The following is a 19,560-nucleotide window of genomic DNA, read 5'->3' on the forward strand; positions in this document are numbered from 1 at the left end:
CATCAAAAAGGTGACTGGAAGCAAGGGTAAAAGGCGTGCTCAAGAAGGAACTGTTACTCAAAGTTATCTTGCACGCCGGCAAGCCACTTGCTGCAGAGCTGAGGAAAGGGCGACTAAAGAGGATCGATTGGCTGGCTGGAGGAACATGAACTTAATATGCTATTTTAATGGTCTTACAATCGCGGAACTAAAAATGCCTATAAAAGAGCATTGGTAAAAGCTCTATCATAGGCCCTAGGTGTGAATGACATTGTGCTTAATTTGTTCCCGAACTTTCGTTCGCTGTCAGATTTCATGTTTTGTAAGGGGTGTAATGTTTGTTTTTGTTTTGTGAACTCAAATTTCCACATGTGTATATTAAACTGTCGAAATGCCCTAGGAATGAAGGGGACTGAGGAGTTTGAGGACATCAAGTCAAAAATATGTCATGTGTTGTGAGTGAGTGAAGGGAAATGACTGTCGATCCTCGTCGATCCATTATTGACCTGACGAGACTAGAACTAGGGCAGAGGCTCAGACAGGCCACCTTCGGGGATTATCGAGTCTCTAAGCAGGCATGAGAGAAGGTTTATGTATTTGTGACACTGACCCCACCATTGAAATATCTCTAGGGAAGTATAGGTCCAGGGGGAGGAAGGAGAATAGGGCTGGGACAATGGGACTTCAGGAGAAGGGATCCGAGGTCAGGATCTGATGGCCCGTACCCCCCTACTGGAACAGGCAGTTACTCGAGTAGTGGACGCCCTGAATGGGGACATTGTCTCCCTACTATCTTGGAACACAACAGGGGTCATGTCCAAATTTTAAAGGAAAGACATAAGAGATCTAATGCAGCAATTTGAATTCATTTTTTCCAGGAAACTTGGACTCAAGACAATCTGTTTAGAGATGGCTTTCAATCATTTCAGACTCTGGTATAGAAGAACATAAGGGGCCGGTTTTAAGGGGGATGTCAATTTTTGTGAAGACCCTGTATGAATGCCATTGTTTCGGACTAGACAGCCCAATTCGCTGTTTGCAGGTGGCAATGGTCAACCTATACGCTACTATGAACATTATTTTGGTTAACCTTTATAACAACCCACATACATCTAACAAGGGCCAGTGCCCTATTCAATTGAAGCAACTTTTTGAAGACTATATTTGTGATCTTGATCAGGGATCACATAATGTGCTGCTGGCGAGGGATTTTAATGTAAATAAGTACCTGACCGAGAATCCCTCAAATCCCTCTCCCCACTACATTCCTTCATGTCCCCGGCGGGGCGTGTGGCAGCCACTCAGCCAATGAGGAGGCTCAGAACGGGGGAATCCCCGCTCCAAGTCACCACATGGCTGGAGGCTGCCATCTTCCCCCACCAGGGATCGAAGTAAGTGCCTAAACAATACCCTCGCCGCCCTCCCAACCCCACTTACCTTCTTTTTCATCCATTTCGGGAGCAGACGCGCTGGAAAAACTTCTGTGACAGACCTTCATGGAAAGGAATGAAGGGACTACACGTAGTCCCTTCTCCCTTTCTATGGTGGCCATTTCTTTTGTTTACTACTTTTTCTCTATTTTTTTCAATGGCCGCCATGCAAAGGGAAAATGGACTTTGTTTTCCCTACCTCGGCGGCCATTTAAAAAAAAAATGTATGTTCTGAAACGCCGGAGCGTTTCAAAACAGAAAAAAAATACTTTTAGTACCCCGGTTTTATGGGCCAGGGTACTAATAGCAATAAGCCCCTCGCTGCGGGGGCATTACCGAGTCAGGTAAAGTCCCTGGGCCTTTTTTAAGGCCCTCGTTTCACTCGGGGCTGTAACTATGGGCCGAAGGGCTTTACCTGACTTGGTAATGCCCGCATGTATCGGGGCTTATTGCTTAAATGTGGCAGTGGGCCTCCACCAGACCTATTGGATAATACAAAGGATCTGCTGCTAGGAGTTCCAGACCCAGAGTTGTCAAAGAACGTGTGGGGATGGGCTTAGGTTAACATATTGGTTGCACAAATGGGCTGTGAGAAGAACTAATGGTCGCACCAAAGGCGATAGACCAGGAAAAGCCACTTTTACAGGGTCCAACGGATGCACAACAATTGATTACTGTTGCCTTCCAATCCGCTTTTGGAACAGGATTAAGGATTTCTATATCCTAGAGGATTTATTAAGTGATCATCACCCTTTAGTATTGGAGCTTGTGAACATCAATGTTGAAGAGAACAAGGCCATCTTGCATCTTGTTGAAAACGTACTGCAAGCCACTAAACGCCACTAAACGCACGATAGGGTAGCAACCAGACAATAAAGAAATGTTGCTGCAGAAGACCTATAATAATGTCATATCCTTTCTTATTTACATGATAGAGGAACTGGTTGAACCCCATTGTGATACTAACATGGTGGATGATTTGATCTCTTGCGCAGGAAGCTGACTGCAGAATGTCAGAAGGAGGTCACTAAAATTGCCCCAATAAAACAGGTCTGCTGGTTTAACAGGGAGTGCAAGAAGGCAAAACAAGTGTTGCTTGCTCTGTTAGAAAGGAAAGAGATAAACAGAAACCTCATATGATCAGCCAGAGCAAATTACAAGCAGATAGTAGAGAAGTGCAATGAGAACTAGACAGGGAAGCATGGGATGATTTGCCGGTGGCCGCTAAGACCAATGACACCAAGAAGTTCTGGGACCTACTGGGTCCTAAACACAAAAGACTGTGGCCCTCATTACGACCCTGGCGGAGATCATGGTGCAATATGCACCATGGGGCATGGCGGAAAGCTGCCGATACCGCCATGGAGGTTGGCGGATTTACCGCCCCATTCCGACCTTGGCGGGGCGGTAAATCCCCAATCCCCATTTTACCCTTCCCCATTCCCATTTTTGCCCCATAGGGTATAATGGGAGTGGGGAAGGCGTTAATTACGCCACCGTAAATTACGGTGGCGTAATTAACATCAAGGTCCCGTAGCGCCATGGATTACTCCGCCCGGAAAAACCAGGCGGAAAAAGGCTCCATGGCGCTACGGGAACTCGTAGTAAGGCGGACGGGTCCGCCACGATTACCGCTGGCGTAATCCCACTCCGCCAGGGTCGTAATGAGGCCCTGTGTGATGGGCTCGAAACTAACGTTGCAGATGCAAACTGAACTGCTCATTTTGTTACCCTTTACAATTCCACAGAGGTGGCAACGGGTGTGGAGAATACTGACCCTCATGATGCACTTGAGATCCTAGAAATAGGACAACTGAGAGAGGACGTGCACCTGCTGTCATGTTCCAATGTCGAAGCAGCAGATGCAATTGCTCATCAGAAATTCAGCCGTTCGCCAGGTCCAGACAACATTCCAGCTGACCTGTCTAGAGAAAATGTAGAACTATGGCTCAAGGATTGGCAGCTTGTTTTAACGCTCTGTGAATGAACGCACATTTCCTGCAATCATTGGAAAAAGCGATCATACACCCAATGTACAAAAGGGGTCCAAGAGACACCCCGGCCTCGTATAGACCGATCTCTCTCCTTGACTCTTTGTTCAAGATCTTTGGAAGAGTGTTGCTGGGAAAAATCGAATTTTGGATTGATACTATCAACACTGTTGATGACATACAATTGGGTTTCCGCCCAGGCCCGGGCACAAGTGAACACATTTTAAATCTTTGTCTGATCCTGAATAACTCACGTTACTTAAAGCGTGAACCAATCTATCTTGCCTTTATGGACCTGAGCACAGCCTTTGACAGGGTTAACCGGTAAAAGCTGTGATCTGTGCTGAGGTCGCAGGGTAGCCCAGCGGGGCTAATAGATGTGTTAATTGTTTCGCACAAAAATACCCAGGCCTGCATGAGAAGTGGTTCTTCAGGCCATTGCCCACCACAGCTGCATTTTATTTGTCCATCGATATATCAGGTAAGGGTTTAATCTATAGCACCATAGGTGGGAACTGTGTTGCTCAATACTATTTGAACATATACAAGACACCTAATGCTCTCTTTAAAGACCTTCTTCAAAAAGTTATATTTCGTAATTGAAACAATAGGTGGTGTCAGAAGGTGCACTCCAGTGGCCACAATACACACTGCCAGAATCTGGGGAAGAACTCCTCAGAACTGGTTGCACTCAAGCAGCTAGCACTTTAATCCTGGAATAAAATGCTTCATAAAGAAGGAGAGCGTATCATATACAAATGTCATTTATTTGTAGGTATGACCACATTTTCTTCTTAACCATTCATATTTCAGAGAGGCAGATGAAGTTTGGCCAGTGCATTTTGGACCCCTTGGTCCTTCTTCAGGGTACATTCTATTGAATATCTACAAGATATATATCACAATGATCACAAAAGAATTAGGCATGTGAACACAAAGGAATAACAGGCCAGGAAAAATCAAATATTCACCTACCTGTGCGGGATGAGTTAGACCTAAAATTCTACATGTTTATAGATAGAAAATAGTATATGGTCGAACCATACTCATTCGAAGACTGCACAATAAGTTCCATATTCTCAAATGAAAACTCAGAACTAGTTATTTTGTAGTGAAAAAGTAAAAATCCTAGCTAGGTTTGTGCTCAATGAAAGCCAGTAGATACTAGGCTTGTACTATGCATTTCTTGCATAGCTTGATTTGCTCACATCTAGTGAGGTGAAGCTACTGTAGGACTAGAACTTGTGTCTGTCCCGAGTCACTTGGACTGGTGTCTGTCTTGTAACGCGTTTATTTACTACCCTAGCTTTCACAGATGTGCACATTAGGCCCATTTCTGCAGGGGTGGACTGGCCTATAGGGAACTCTGGAGATTTCCCGGTGGGCCTCTGCAACCTGGGCCTCATTTCTGTGGTATTTTCAAATTTTCTCATAGGAAAAGCATTGGGCTTGCTGAAAATGTGTCATGTGGGGCCACTTTTAACTTTATTTCCAGGGCCTCTTTTGGTCCCCAGTAATTATTTCCAGGGCCTTTTTTAGTTCCCAGTCCAGCCCTGCATTTCTGGCCATGTATTCTTCGGCACCACAGATAGGCTTTGAAACATGTTGCTGCCGCTCCAGAGGCCACCGGAACAAATCAACTCCTCTACTTAATTCTTGAGTCACTGATGAGTAACCTCGACCCATTCCAGGAAGTGCAAAGCCAGCTGCCGATAATAATGAAACAAGTCGACCTTTCGTGTAAGTCAGGCATCATGTGCCTGCCGAGGCATGTTGCCTCTGGTGTTTAGTCAACCGCTGCTCCAGATGGGCCTCCGATTCCTATAAAGGAACTGGTTGCTGACATTTAAGCGCAGGGAATTGTGACGCCAGTGATAACAGTATTAGCATAATTAACCTAAAAACATTTGATCTAAAACATTTGATCTAATTATTTTGACCTTTTTTTTGGTCAAATTGAATTCAATATATATATGGGGTGGATAAGGGTATAGATTAGGTTGGGGAGAAGTGTGGGGGGTTGCGGGGGTCTCCCCCAGCATTTTAGACTGAAAAAAATTTCAAATAAATTTGATCAAATGTGATTAGGTCAAATGTTTTGGGTCAAGTAGACCCAAACTGGGATAACCACTTCCATAGATTTGATGTGACCATTCCCCATTGCGCCATGTTTGTCCCAATTTGTTGGTAGAGTTACTCTGGTGATAATTACGTGCTGCATATTACACTGCAGTGTGGTTAGTTATGTGTTCTTGCATTCGTGATCGAGTGCTTATTTCTGTCAGACTCCTCCTCCTCTGGGTTGGTAGCTTGAAGGCAATTGAAGATGCTAAAAAACCTGTCAGCCCCTTTACAATGACACTCTGAACTGCTCCCAGTCCACAGAGGGTGACAGTGTCCTGTACTAGGAGCTCTTTCATCTAATCTAAGCACTAAGGTATTTTGGGTATTTTGATATACAATTTGTTTGTCGAGTTGAATGGAATGTTTGAGTGACTTTTGATAAATCAAGCAGAGAAAAACAATAGAGCCTTCCCTTGATTTCGTTTATTGCATATTACACTAAGATACTGTATATGAAACGAAGAATCATGATGAAAGAACGGACATGCTCAGGTTAAAGGTTTCAAATAAGGAAACCACACAATCTGTTTAAATAAAATAAAAAAAATAAAAAATATTACACTTTCAGGGGAAGTGTTGAGTCAGGATCTTTCTGCAGCACATAGTTGATTAATAAACTAAGGAAGGATAGTTGATAGATACATGGTCACTAAATGAAAGAGCACAGCACACCCCGGATTAACATGAATTAATTGCCAGTTATTTCCTGTGCTATGTCAAGTTAGTGTGCTGGCAACTGTTTTATTTGCCAACAGTTTCAAATGAGAGTTTCCAAAGATGCTTCTATTTGCATCAATGCTGACACTGAAGGCTGCAGTTTGTTCTTGTGACTAATTAAGAGAAGCTTTTTGATAGAATTTGGGTGGTTTTCTAAATTGTGATCCAGATTAAGCTGGTAACGAGAGTTGTGACGCAGGATAAAATAAGTAAATTTTTGATTTATAACATTGGGATGAATTTACTCGGATATACATAATACGGATTGCGCATGTGCCCATGTATTAGGGATTTTCCCCGTTTAAGCGATGTAAAGGGCAGAAGTGGTTCTGTGTTTTTTTTTGCTCTTTCTCTCTCTCTCTCCTTTAAATTATACATTTCGTAGCAGCATGGGGTTTACGAGGTGAGTTGGGTTTACTGTTTGTTTAAAATGTATTGTGATGCTCATGGTTGCGTCATTGTCTATGAATTGTATTTATTATATGTTTGTATGATGGTTTATTGAATATAATAGTTTTTTTTAAAAAGAATTAACCCTGGTTAGATGTTTTCCCAAGGAACATGCAGTCTGCTATTCTATGAAGGACCTGCATACCATTAGTCTGTGGGTTTCAATGTATTTTACAGCACGTAAGGTTTCGGCACAAAAGTGCACGGAGTAAAGGTGGACACTCGGGGCCCTATTCTCATCCAGGTGTTAAGTACCCAAAAGGACGTTTAAAGGCTTAACAACCTTTTCGGTACTTAAGACCTATTCTGAAGGTGGCGCATTCTTCCGAAGTCATAAGGAATACGCCACTTTCGGAATACATGAGGCGGTTGCTAGGATGGGTTGGAAATCCAGTATGGATTCTGGAGCTGTGAATCGGAATGCAGGATTAGGCTCAAAACATGTCCCCTCGGTGCACAATTCAGGGTTTTCCCCAATTAGATTCTTTGAATGTGCTAAATTCCGCCAAATTTTGGAGGCCATACATTCGGGAATTCTGGCACGTTTGTCACGCAAACATTGTAACCAATAGGGAAGCCAGGAATGTTTGGCCAAGCATGGGACGTGGACTGTTGGCTCTGCGCCACAGCTCGACTGCGTGGGCAATTCACACCAGAATCCCAGGAATTCTGCTCCACTGGCAGGGGGGCATCGGCACAAGCCCCACCGGCACCTGCTGCAAATGGCCATTTCAAGGGGTGGCTGTTTCATAATTTTTTTTGAGTTTCATAATAAAACTCACCATTTTATGGTCCTTTTACGTTTTCTTTTTCGCTGTAATATTATGTATATTGCAAACGTGTTGTGGCCATGTTCTACAGTTCAGGCACTGGCGTAACAGGGGCCCCCGCAGCCCCTGCGGTGCGGGGGGGCCCGCGGTGTGGGGGGCCCCACCAGCACATGGCTGGGAGGGGGCCCCAGTAAAAAAAAAAATATATTTTTTTCTAAAAAAAAAAAATTCTTTTGAAATTCACTCTGCATTCATAAAGAACATTTCTGTAACAGAAATAATTTCTTTATGAAGGCAGAGTGACTACAAAAAGAAACTTTCTTTTTGAAGTCTGAGGGCCCCCGTACCCCATGACATGGAAGACCCTAGGCTGGAGGCCTCCATGTCATGGGGTGAGGGGGGGGGGGAACCCTATGCCTTCAAAAAGAAATTGTTTGTTTTTGAAGCCACTCAGCCATCATAAAGAAATTATTTTGATTATGGTTCGGTCCTTAACTGAAATAATTTCTTAATGAAGTTATAGTGACTTAAAAAAGAAACAATGGGGCTCATTCTGACCATGCCGGTCCGGAAACAACGGTGCTGGGAAGCTTACAGGCACTGTTTTTTCCGGACCGGCATATTACAGGTCTGCCTGGTGGGGCTGCCGTGCCCGACAGGTCTGACCCTGCCAGACACAGCAGCCACGGTAGGCAGACCTGTCACGGAAGCACCGGCACCGTTAACAATGGTGCAGGTGCTTCTGTGTCCCCATTCCCGTGGAGTCTGGGGTTTAACGAAATTACCGGCACCTGATTTCCCAGCCGCCGGACTTGAAATAGCACGGTGGCACCGGGAAGTCAGGCCATAGTAATTTTTTATGGGTCTGGCGGCAACCCGCCGGTAGCACCGGCACGGTTACCGCTGGACCCGTAATGAGCCTCAAATTCTTTTTTAAGTAATAGGGCCCCCCCCTCAACTCCATGAGGTGTGCGTGTATGAGTCTATGGTGAAAGGGTGCACACTCAAATGTATAGCCGGCTGCCTGTGTGTGTATGGTGAAAGGGTGCACACTTAAATGTATGGGTGGCTGTGGGGGTGTGCCTGCATGGTGAAAGGGTGCACACTTAAATGTGTGGATGACTGGGTGTGTATAAGGTGAATGGTGTGTGTGCTTGTGTACAGGGGCACAAGAAAACCTTCATTTCGGGGGGGCTAACCCTTCAAATGTTGGGAGAGGCGCTAACTTCACATGCGGTGGGGAGGGGGAAACTTATTTGTGTGGGTGCATCCAAATTATTTACGCATTTTAATGAGACTATTCTAGTGCAGATTCAATGTTACAAGCAGTTAGCTCTCTCCTATAAGTCTCCTGTTCCCTCTCTACCCTTCTAATCACTCCCCTGGCATGCAAGTACTAAACCCACATCACGATTTCAATCGCCTAAACAATGTCGAATTTGAATGCAGGTACTAACAGTGAAATGCTTTACGTTGGTAATTGCTGGGTTCTTGTTAACAGCAAAAACCATTGCCGTTTAAAATCTGTGTCCTGTTCGGTCTGGCAACTGCTCTAAAGGTTAGCCAAGTTGAGTCAATATAGCCCAAAATGTCAGGGGGGGTAGTGCTGAAGCCCAGTCAACTCAATGGTGTTGCGCTACTACTTGTGTTTAATGCCTTGCTTACTCCTAGCCCTATTCTTCCTCGTCCCAGTACTTATATACGAGGCAGTACGTGTGTTCGAGGCACTCTGCCTCATACAAAAGTACTGGGAAGAGGTAGAGGTACATGGAGGTAATGCCTGATTTAGCTACCTGTAATCTTCATCACTCCTAGTCCCACTGTTCCTCATCCCAGTACTTACCTATGAGGCAAGGAGCCTCATACGAAAGCTCTGGGACAAGGAAGAGGGACGCTGAGGTAATTCTGGGCCAAGGAGCTGATTGTGGAGGTTGGAGTGGTGGGTGGGAGGGAGAGTGGATGTGTGGGGGGGCAGGATTGTGTGATAAATCATAATGGTTGTCCATGTCCAGGCTAAGCAGGCATGATATGTGGTATTAGTGGCTAGAGAGGCATTTAGATTTAGCCAGTCTAGTCATTCCTCAGTTTGGTATGACTTTCTTTTAACTGGACATTTCTGATAAAGTAGTCCTGCTAACTTTAATTACCTGGCTAGATTGGCATTTGGGTGCTGCCAGTCTAGCCATTTCTTACTGCGGCATTGTATATTTTTCTGGGCATCTGTGATTAAATGATATGATGTGATTGAAGTCATTTATAATGCGCCTGTCCACAAGTGTACACAAGGGAGGGATGATAGAGGGAGGACAAGACAAACAATCTCACTAGGCCTTGTGTCATTGTGAGAACGAGAAGTGCAAGGGAAAAGGGAGCTGGGAAGTGCAAGTTAGAGGGGAGGGGAAAACAGGGCAGCAATGCTCTCAGTAAGTGCAGCCAGGGCAGAGAAGCTATTGGTTGTGCAAGGAGAACAATGGACTGCAGGGTTACAGTTACAGCCCCTAAGTGCATGGTAGGCCCGGAGGCAGTGCTAGGGTGACCAATCAAGAAAGAGCCTGGACTCAGAGAGACTCTGAGGGTAGCCAAGCAGCCAGTCAGTACAGCAGACATGTAGGTCAGGTAGCTCAGCAGGGGGGGAGAGAGAGCGAAAGCAGCAGAGAAGAGGAAAGCTTTTAGCTGCTTCCGAAACTTCAGGTTGTCCGCCTCAAGTTTGAGAGGGGCAGGGAGGCCATTCCAGTTGGAGGCACCAGCAGAGGAGAGAGGTCTACCCCCACTCTCTGCCTGGAGAAATGTCTAAGCCTTAGAGAGTTGGAGGTAGCTGAGTGAAGGGTTAGAGAAAGAAGGTTTTTTGGAAGAGGGCATTGGATTTAGTGTTGGCACTGGCCCCAGAAAGCCTTGTGGGCAATGCAAAGGTTCTTGAACTTGATCCTTGCAGCCAGTTGAGAGATTTCAGGGCTGGAGAAATACAATCCCAGGGCTTGAGGCCAAGGCTAAGTCTTGCAGTCCTGTTCTGGATTATTTGCATATGAAGGAGACTAGAGGAAGACAGATTGAGAAAGTGGCTGTTGCAGTAGTCCAGCTTAGAGACAGTGAGCTTCTGGTGGAGAGTGAGAAAGGGAAGAGTCCCTTTGAGGAGGAGCAGCTGGTAGTGGGACTTCTTGGTGATGTCCGAGATGTTAGGAGAGAAAGAGAGTGTGGCGTTGAAGATGACACCAAGGTTTTTTGCCTCGCAGGAAGGCAAAGGAAGAGGGCCCAAGGTGGTCTGCTATAGTGAGAGAGGAAACACAGTGGCAAGGGTCCCAATGAGAAGGATCTCTGTCTTAATGGCATTAAGGCAGAGATTGTTGGAGGCGCACCAATCCTGAATCGTGGATAGACAGTCAGGAATGAGCAAGAGAGGAGAGGAGGATGAGGGGAGCCTGAAGGAAAGCTGAGTCATCCGCACAACACTGAAAGTTAGAGGATAAGGTAGAGATCAGGGAGGCCAAAGTGGCCAAGTAGAGGTTGAAAAACCAGCGTGAGAGGATAGAGCCCTGGGGAATGCCACAGGTAGAGAGAGGTGGCGGAGAGAATAGGTCAGTCACTCTAGGGTCTGATCTGTGAAGCCCAGGTTCTCACAGATACGATTGATCAGGATGGCGATGTTGACCCTGTCGAAAGCAGAGGAAAGATGAAGGATGAGAATAGAAGGAATGCTGGAATCAAGGTTAGAGAGCAGCACAGGTGTTAAGGAGAGCAGTTTCCATGCCTCTGGCAGCTCTGAAGCCAGACTGATGGTCATGGAGACAACCAACAGATTCAGTGTGGAGAGTAAGCTGGGAGATGGCAAGCTTTTCCAAGAGTTTGCTCAGGAAAGGTGGAGATTGAGCGATAGTTTTCCAGCAGGTAGGATCAGCAGACTGCTTCTTGAGGAGTGGGTGCACAAGGGAGTGCTCAAAGGGAGAGGGGAACATTGCAGTGGCGAAATAGTGATTACAGAAATCGGCCAAGGCTGGAGCGAGGGTGTCAATATGGGCTTTGATGGTTCTGGAGGAGCAGCGGAGCACCTGTTTGGACGACACTTTCATAGATCGTACTTGTCTAGAAACCTCGTCAGGTGTTGTCAGAGAGAAAGAGGAAAAAGGAGGAGGAGAGAAGAGATGGCCAAAATGGGCCGAGAGAGGAAGAGGCCATAGAGGACAGGATGTCCTGAGATTTAGCAGAGAAATGAGAGGCCAGAGCTGTACAGAGGCCATGGGAGGGAACAGAAGAAGTATAGACCACAACAGGATTGACCAGTTCCTTGCAGATTTTAAAGAGTTTGGCCGTGTTGTTCGAGGCCATGGAGACACATGCTTTATTGTGTGCTCTCTTCTTGATGAGTGTTATTGCTTTGACTGGCATTTTGCTGAAAACAGTCTAGGTATGTCTAAATGTGGCCTGGCATTCTGTACTATAATGTTATTACGTGTTTACACTGGTCTACATTGTGCAGCCAGTTGGAAGCATTAATGTTCCTGTGCACTGTTGGTGACTTGCATGTATTGGATTGTGTTACCCTACAAAACAATTGCAAACACTCTGGCTTTATAGCCAATTTATCTCAGAAAGTGTGCTGTATATTGCATTAAAACACATATTTATATCTTTTTCCTAGTGCAGTGTGCGGCATACCCTTCAGCAGCACGTTCATGCGTATTGTGCAAGCGTGACAGTCTAGGCCGGCCCAGAGTGTGGCGCAACCCGTGATTTGTTGCCGAGTTGGGGGGCCCCCTCAGCATGGCTCGCAGGGGGGCCCCCACATTTTGTGTTACGCCACTGAGTTCAGGATAGACATATAGTGCCGTGTGATGGTACACATAGTTGGCATTGAGTGGTTCTGAAAGGAGGAAGGGTGGCATGGTCTTAGTCCCAATATTCTGTGAACCTTTGACGTGCACCCTCTGGGAGGCAAAACAAGCACACGGTTTGCCCGTCCACTGACATGTTCCCTGGTGCCCACATTTGCAATCATCCTGTAGGGCACAGAACCAGGGGATTACGTGAGTATGTTTACACAGTAGTTGTACCCCCTGCCTTGACTAACAAGGCACTTCTATTCACTAGTTTTTCAGTGTTTGAATAATAAACAAATTAAGGACCGGATGCATGAATCCTTTTTGCAGATGCAAAGTAGTTCTTTTTGCAATCGGTGACTTGCGTTGTAATCCAAATCATTTCACTTTGCAAGCATAGGGGTGTTGGCCCACCTGTTTTTAAATGACGGTGGCCGTTTTGAATGCGTTGGGACCTCTTGTTGGTCACAAAGTATTTACTTGGAGTGTATTGACTAGTTAGCACAATATTAGGGCAGATGTTAAAACATATTCAATTGATAAGTGGTTTCTGGTCGGCTATTATTGGGATGCAAGGACCCAGTTTGCCTGTGAAATTGCAAACAACATCCCTGTTCCTTCTATCATAGACACCGCCACAGTATTAAAAGGGTCTGTAACACTCTGAGCATCTAATCAGTCTAGCTGGCATCTTCTGCTTACTGTTAGGTGTGATTTTGATGCAACTCATTGGCCCACTCTATAATATTTGCACCACACTATAAACTTCACCAAAAGGTCAATTTTCTCAGAGCCAGAAAGAGCCATCAAATGCTGGGCCAATGATAATCTATGCACTGAGCGCTCTGCTGCTCGGGTTGTGGGTTCTGTCCACTGATGCTTGTGCGACAATGCATTGGTCGGTGCCTCCTTGGTCACGGTGAAGATCAGATGCCCGCCTCCTCTTCGTGCTCTGTCAATTGCATCTCACTCTTGAAGACACTTTGGAGTGCCCCGTGGATGGGGCCTTGCCCTCTTTTCCTCCAGAGCCCCCCAACAAAGACATAGATGAACGGGTTGCCGCTACTGTTAATGGATGAGCACAGCATGCTGGCGTGATGGGCACTGAAGAAGGAGATTTCTCCTGGCGGGAGAAGCTTGAAGTACAAAAGGAGGTCCAGGAGCCTGGGGGGCACGGTGGACATGAGGAAGACCAGCACAGCAATGGCAATGACTACATAGACCTTCAGAGGTTGGCGCTGCTGGGAACTGTGGCGTATTTTGCAAAGGAGGCTCAGGCTGCAGATGACCATTAGTGGGGCGAAAATGACGAATCCAAAACCAAAGGATGCGATCAACGCGGCGGAGCATTTCTTGTTCTCAGATTTATACATCTCTTTGTCGCAGATGAAAAATTCTGGTCCTGTCAGCAAGCATGAGGCCCCCCAGAGCAAGACACATACGATGACTGATTGATGCTGCGGGCGGCGACATTTGTACCAGATGGGCTGGAAGACTGACAGGCACCGCTCCACACTGATGGCCGTCAACAGGTAGAGGCTGGTGTTGTAGCCAAACAGATGAATGATGCGCAGCATGAGCAGGACCTTCATAGCAAAGGGGGCAGCATCCAATTTCATAGGGTGTCCAAAAACAAACAGCAGGGTCGGGAAGGAGCAAAGGAGGACCGTGAAGTCCGCCAGGGCCAGGTTAAGGATGTAGACGGTGAACTGGTTCCGTGGGATCCGAAAGCACAGGAACCAAAGCACTGTTCCATTCCCGACCAAGCCAAGAAGTGAGAAGACCAAGGCGATTGCCCTAAGGACAAGGAGGATGGTACAGTCTTCCGGTGTAGGCCCATTCATGCCATTCTCTGGAGGCCATGCTTCACCAGAACCATTGAAGTGTGGCGGAGGTCTAGCTTCCATGGTGTGGACCTTGGCAAGCAGCACAGTTCATGCCCTGTCCTGTCAAGATAAATAAGACAGAATGATTACTTAATTTTAGTCATAATCATAGAACGTGCACAAAAGAGAATACATACATGTTTACAAGCTCATAAAGACTGCTCCAAGGAATGACTAGTCTGCAGACAGACGGAGACACTGGCAGAGTGGTTGTTCACAGTAAGGAAGTAGAGTAAATACCCCTGAAAAGGAAAATGGCTTCTGAGTACATATTATGGCAGGACACCAGGATCTAGTTGGGAGCACCACATACCTCTTTTGGAAAAAGAGGAAGTGATCTAAGACTTGAACCATCTGCAGATCCTTCAGGGTGTTTTCTGCGTGCTGTGTGTTTAACTCCTTTTTTGTATGAAGCTCCCACCTGGGAATCCTGGACCTGCACATTGTGTGGACACGGCGAAGACACAGGTGCCATGGATCTGCTTTAGCCGGACTTCCCAGTGTTCACTGAGTTAATTCCAAGAGATTAAGCACGGAGGAAATGTGATCCTTGAGGTCTTTCTTTTGTGTATGATTATTCTGATCAGGCACCAACTAGGACATTCAACTGGTGATTTATTTATTTATTTTTGCAAATATTTACAGCGCAGATAACCTGTATCTGTCTAGGTGCTAGTTTCATTGTAGAAGGGCAGGTTAATTTATAACACGCTCGTTTTTTTCTGGGTGTTTTTCCAAGTGTGGTCTGGGATTTGAACCTGTGTTTGCTCCGCGTGGTCTTGCTTCCAAGACCCACGCGTTGCCACAGAGCTATCCTCCCGTCCCCTAATGGATGGGTAGACAAAATTAGCCTCAAAAGGAAACCCCTTAAAATGTAATCCCTGCTCCTAACCAACAATGCAGAATAGCCCTGCATCCAGATCTGGATGTACATCATGTCATTTGCAGTTGACACCATGCACCAAGTCTCTTGGGCTTCAATATGGACAGTAAACTCAGAGCAAAGGAATCTCTGACAGCATGATGCCATCTAACCTCCTGCAGCAAACCAGGCCCCTTCTACCAGACACTAGCATCAGGGCCATCATACAGGGATGAGAAAGCATCAAGCTCACTGGCATAACCACTACCACTCGAAAAACTTCCACCATGCCGCTGCCTGCCTCATCAAAAGTCTCTGGCGATATGACCACATAACGCCTACTCTCGTTAAGATTCTCGCCTAAATGCACGCGTCACTTTCAAAGCCAGCAGCGCGACATACAAACCTGCCATCATGCATGGCAGACAAATCCCACATATCTACAGGACAATAGATCGCCAGAGGACATGACCTGGCCAGGGGAGAACAGCAGGACTGCAAATAAAAAGAACCAGGAAACAGGTATTCCTGGTTTCCAGTGCCTGACTGTGGAGCATCATGACGGGCATCACACTAGCCCCGCCCTCATGTGTTTCAGAATAGAAATGAAGACCACTCCTGTTCAAGGAGCTCCTTCTTCACATCCCGTAAAATACACCTCCTGGACCTACCAACTGGACCTACCTTTCACACTCCACATTCATTGTCCACCTCACACCTCCTGTGCAGCACATTTTATTGGGTAAAAGGACATTCAGTGGATCGCAGTGAGGGAATGCATCGGGTAAAAGGACACTTAGTGGATAGAGGTGAGGGAATAAATCAGGTAAAAGGACACTTAGTGGATCTGAGTGAGGGAATGAATCGGGTAAAAGGACACTTAGTGGATCTGAGTGAGGGAATGAATTGGGTAAAAGGACACTTGGTGGATCGGAATGCGGGAATGAATCGGGTAAAAGGACACATAGTGGATCTGAGTGAGGGAATGAATCAGGTAAAAGGACACGCAGTAGATCGGAGTGTGGGAATAAATCGAGTAAAGTACACTTAGTGGATCGGAGTGAGGGAATAAATCAGGTAAAAGGACACTTAGTGGATCTGAGTGAGGGAATTAATTGGGTAAAAGGACACTTGGTGGATCGGAATGCGGGAATGAATCGGGTAAAAGGACACATAGTGGATCTGAGTGAGGGAATGAATCAGGTAAAAGGACACGCAGTAGATCGGAGTGTGGGAATAAATCGAGTAAAGTACACTTAGTGGATCGGAGTGAGGGAATAAATCAGGTAAAATGACACTTAGTGGATCTGAGTGAGGGAATGAATCGGGTAAAAGGACACTTAGTGGATCTGAGTGAGGGAATGAATTGGGTAAAAGGACACTTGGTGGATCGGAGTGAGGGAATTAATCGGGTAAAAGGACACATAGTGGATCTGAGTGAGGGAATGAATTGGGTAAAAGGACACATAGTGGATCTGAGTGAGGGAATTAATCGGGAAAAAGGACACATAGTGGATCTGAGTGAGGGAATTAATCGGGAAAAAGGACACATAGTGGATCTGAGTGAGGGAATGAATCAGGTAAAAAGACACGCTGTAGATCGGAGTGAGGGAATAAATCGGGTAAAAGGACACTTAGTGGGTCCGGAATGAATGGGGTAAAAGGCCACTTAGTGGATCGGAGTGAGGGAATGTATTGGGTAAAAGGACACTTTAGTGGATCTGAGTGAGGGAATGAATCGTAGTGGATCTGAGTGAATGAATTGTGTAAAAGCGCCAGTCCAGTCTAATGTACAGGAGCACGGGACTGGCTTTCCAGTCCGCCCATCCCCTGTTGAGGCATGTCCTCGCGTGATTGCATTTCATCTAGCTGTGCCTATCCTGTGCCCCCGTTCTGGGCGTTTCATTTCTACAAATGGATTCTTGGCCTTGCTAACCCAGGTCGTTTTCCTTGAAGACTCCGCCCAACCTTTGCAAATCGCTTAATCTCTCGTCCCCCCGCCCCCGCCCATATATTATCGCCTCTTTTCTTTTATAGAACACGTTGCACAGGTTCTCTGATTACATCATATCCATTTGTATTTCTTGTAACGAGCTTTAATCGTGCAAATATTTTAACACTTCAATTGTCCAATTTCGAAATTATACACACAGGGTTCTCCTGTCCTTTGTGATGTCGTCTGCTCCTGACGGCATCATTTCTTTCTTGGTTCAAATCCACATGTTTTCCTAGTGTTTTGACACAGGCAATAATACAGTTTGAGAAAACAACTTCCAGTGTTCAAAACTTTAAGTAATTTCCCTCCACTCATAGCAGGTCATACATCACATCCGTCCACAAGTCTCATTGCTAATTTATTTATTTTATTTATTTATTAGCATTTTTAAAGCGCTCACACAGCCCGGTGGCAACTGTTACAGAATGTTTTTTTTTTTTAATCTTAGTTGCTTATTTATAATGCGTTTAAATACCTAGAGGTTTCTAAGCACGACCAGGGATCGAACCTGTGTTGGTTCGTGTAGTCTTGCTTCCAAGGCGCACGTTGTCACTGAGCTATCCTCCCGGGATAACTAAAGGCTTCCTATCTTTCAGATAGAAACGAACCCATCCGTGTCCTCTGCCTGTGCTTTCTGTCTCCATGCGGAGACCAACGAACAGGCTAGAAGGACGGCGTTTCCGGTCTCAGTATCCTAAACACGTGAGAAGGCGGTCACATGGCGGCACTGTGGTGAACTCTAACCTCACCCCCACACACCCTTCTTTGCCCCTACCGTCTGCCAGGCTACTGCAGGCTGTGGGGGTCCCCCGCCATACGGCCGCGCTATTGCAGACCATTACATGGAAGGACGGTAAGTTTGCTTTCCAATTGAGGCCAGGTTTTTGCCGACTTCTGCACTGTGCACATAACCCTGGCATCCATTCATTCGTATCCAACATATCCATAGCTCATTCCCTTTTCCCCCCAGAAAAGTGTAGAATGAGACCTGTTTGTTTTTGGCATAAAGAGCCGCAGATTTATTCCACAATAACACCAAACCAAAACCACACTGCACACATTTGTGGAAAAAATACTCATAAAATACGGCGACTGCTCTGTGTCCAAAATAAACTGCTTCCCCCTTTCCTTCCCCAAGCGTCCAGAATAAGCCCAACTCTCCGAACCTTTGCGTCCGAGCCTCTCCTGCCCCTGCAGGTGCTCCTGGGCGGGGAGAGTGCCGTTTCCTTGGGGGAAGCTGAGCCCTAGTTGTTCCTCCCAGACGCCCCTGCCGCTTAGGCTCCCAAGAGGTGCTAGGTCTGAGAAGAGCGAAAACCCTTCTTGCTTTCCCTTGGCTCCGGAGTCTGTCTCATGTGTTTGTCCGGCCAAACACCGCCATGCCACGAGTGGGTTTTACCGGCCACCGTGGCTCCTCCCTTCTTCCTACATTTCCAGGATTTTTGTGCAGATATTCCAAAAGAACAGATCCATGCCCAATGAGGTCAAGTGCACCCCATTCATGCGGAAGTACTCTGGGGATTTCAGATTGATCAGGCCGTGCCTGATCTGCCCAAAGCCCCTGCCCCTGCAGAACTTTGCCATTGCGCAGTTCAGCTTCCTCCTGGATTTCTCCACCGCTGCATGGTTATCTGCACCTCTCCATTCCGGCCTCGGGATGATCTCAGACCAAACCATTTCTGTTTCCCCCAGTTCTCCTGCTAATTCCTGCAATGAGCACATCATTGCACGCATCAGAGCCCCCCTCCCCAGTATGTCAAGCTTTTGCTCAATGCTCAATAACCTGTGCACCTGCCTCTGTAATTGTGCCCATTTCATACCCGGCACCCTGTGCCAACCTATCCTGAACTCGCCCGCCGTTAGCTTTTCTTGTTCCTCTGTCCAGCTTGCCCCTGCTCTAGACACAAAAGAGTGTCTTACCACCCATACCGATCTCTTCCTTCTTCGAGCAGGCGCTTGTGAAAAAAGAAGGAAAACACATAAACCTCACATTTTATCCGGCCTGATATATCTCTTGAAGCAACCAGATTTCCACCTCCCAATCTGCTTGATTGCCACTTCCCCCATGCCAACCGCTGCTGCGGATGTGTCAGCCCCTATCCGGAATGAGTGTGTCCCAAAGACCCCTTCCGACTCCCCAATTCCTTCTAATGCCAGCTCCATCACTCTTTTAAACTGGAAGCGACTTAGGGCTGATCCATCCTGGTGGATGAGTAGTGGAGCCTCCTTTACTGATGGAGGTCTCAGCTTGAGGTATCCTGACACCGCCCTGACTAGGCATATCATGCTCCCTGTGATGAGCTGTAATGACACTGTGCACCCTTTGCCTTCCTGATCCGTCTTTGAGCTTTTTAGCCATAAAATCACTTGAAGCTCTGAACAGTGCACATCCTGTATTTGTAGAAATCTCGCCCCCTTTGCACCTTTGTTCTCTGGCACCAGTTCACCTACCCTGAATGCCCCAAAGAAAAAGCTAAGGTAAAAGCGGCTCTGAATAATACCGCTTCGTAGTCCCCATGGCAGATTTGCCCTAGACAAACCACTACA

The 19,560-nt window shown here is 46.4% G+C and overlaps 1 protein-coding gene across 1 annotated transcript; it reads right to left on the reverse strand.

Moving 5' to 3' along the window:
• Nucleotides 1-13,198: 13,198 nt before the first annotated feature.
• LOC138514543 (proto-oncogene Mas-like) lies at nt 13,199-14,179 on the reverse strand. Its single transcript, XM_069630007.1, has one exon. It carries the CDS (start codon nt 14,177-14,179, stop codon nt 13,199-13,201), a length of 981 nt encoding a protein of 326 aa, XP_069486108.1.
• Between the last annotated feature and the right edge of the window lie 5,381 nt (nt 14,180-19,560).

The sequence above is a fragment of the Ambystoma mexicanum genome, chromosome 12, assembly GCF_040938575.1.
Source record: "Ambystoma mexicanum isolate Mex_15411 chromosome 12, UKY_AmexF1_1, whole genome shotgun sequence".
Lineage (NCBI taxonomy): Eukaryota > Metazoa > Chordata > Amphibia > Caudata > Ambystomatidae > Ambystoma > Ambystoma mexicanum.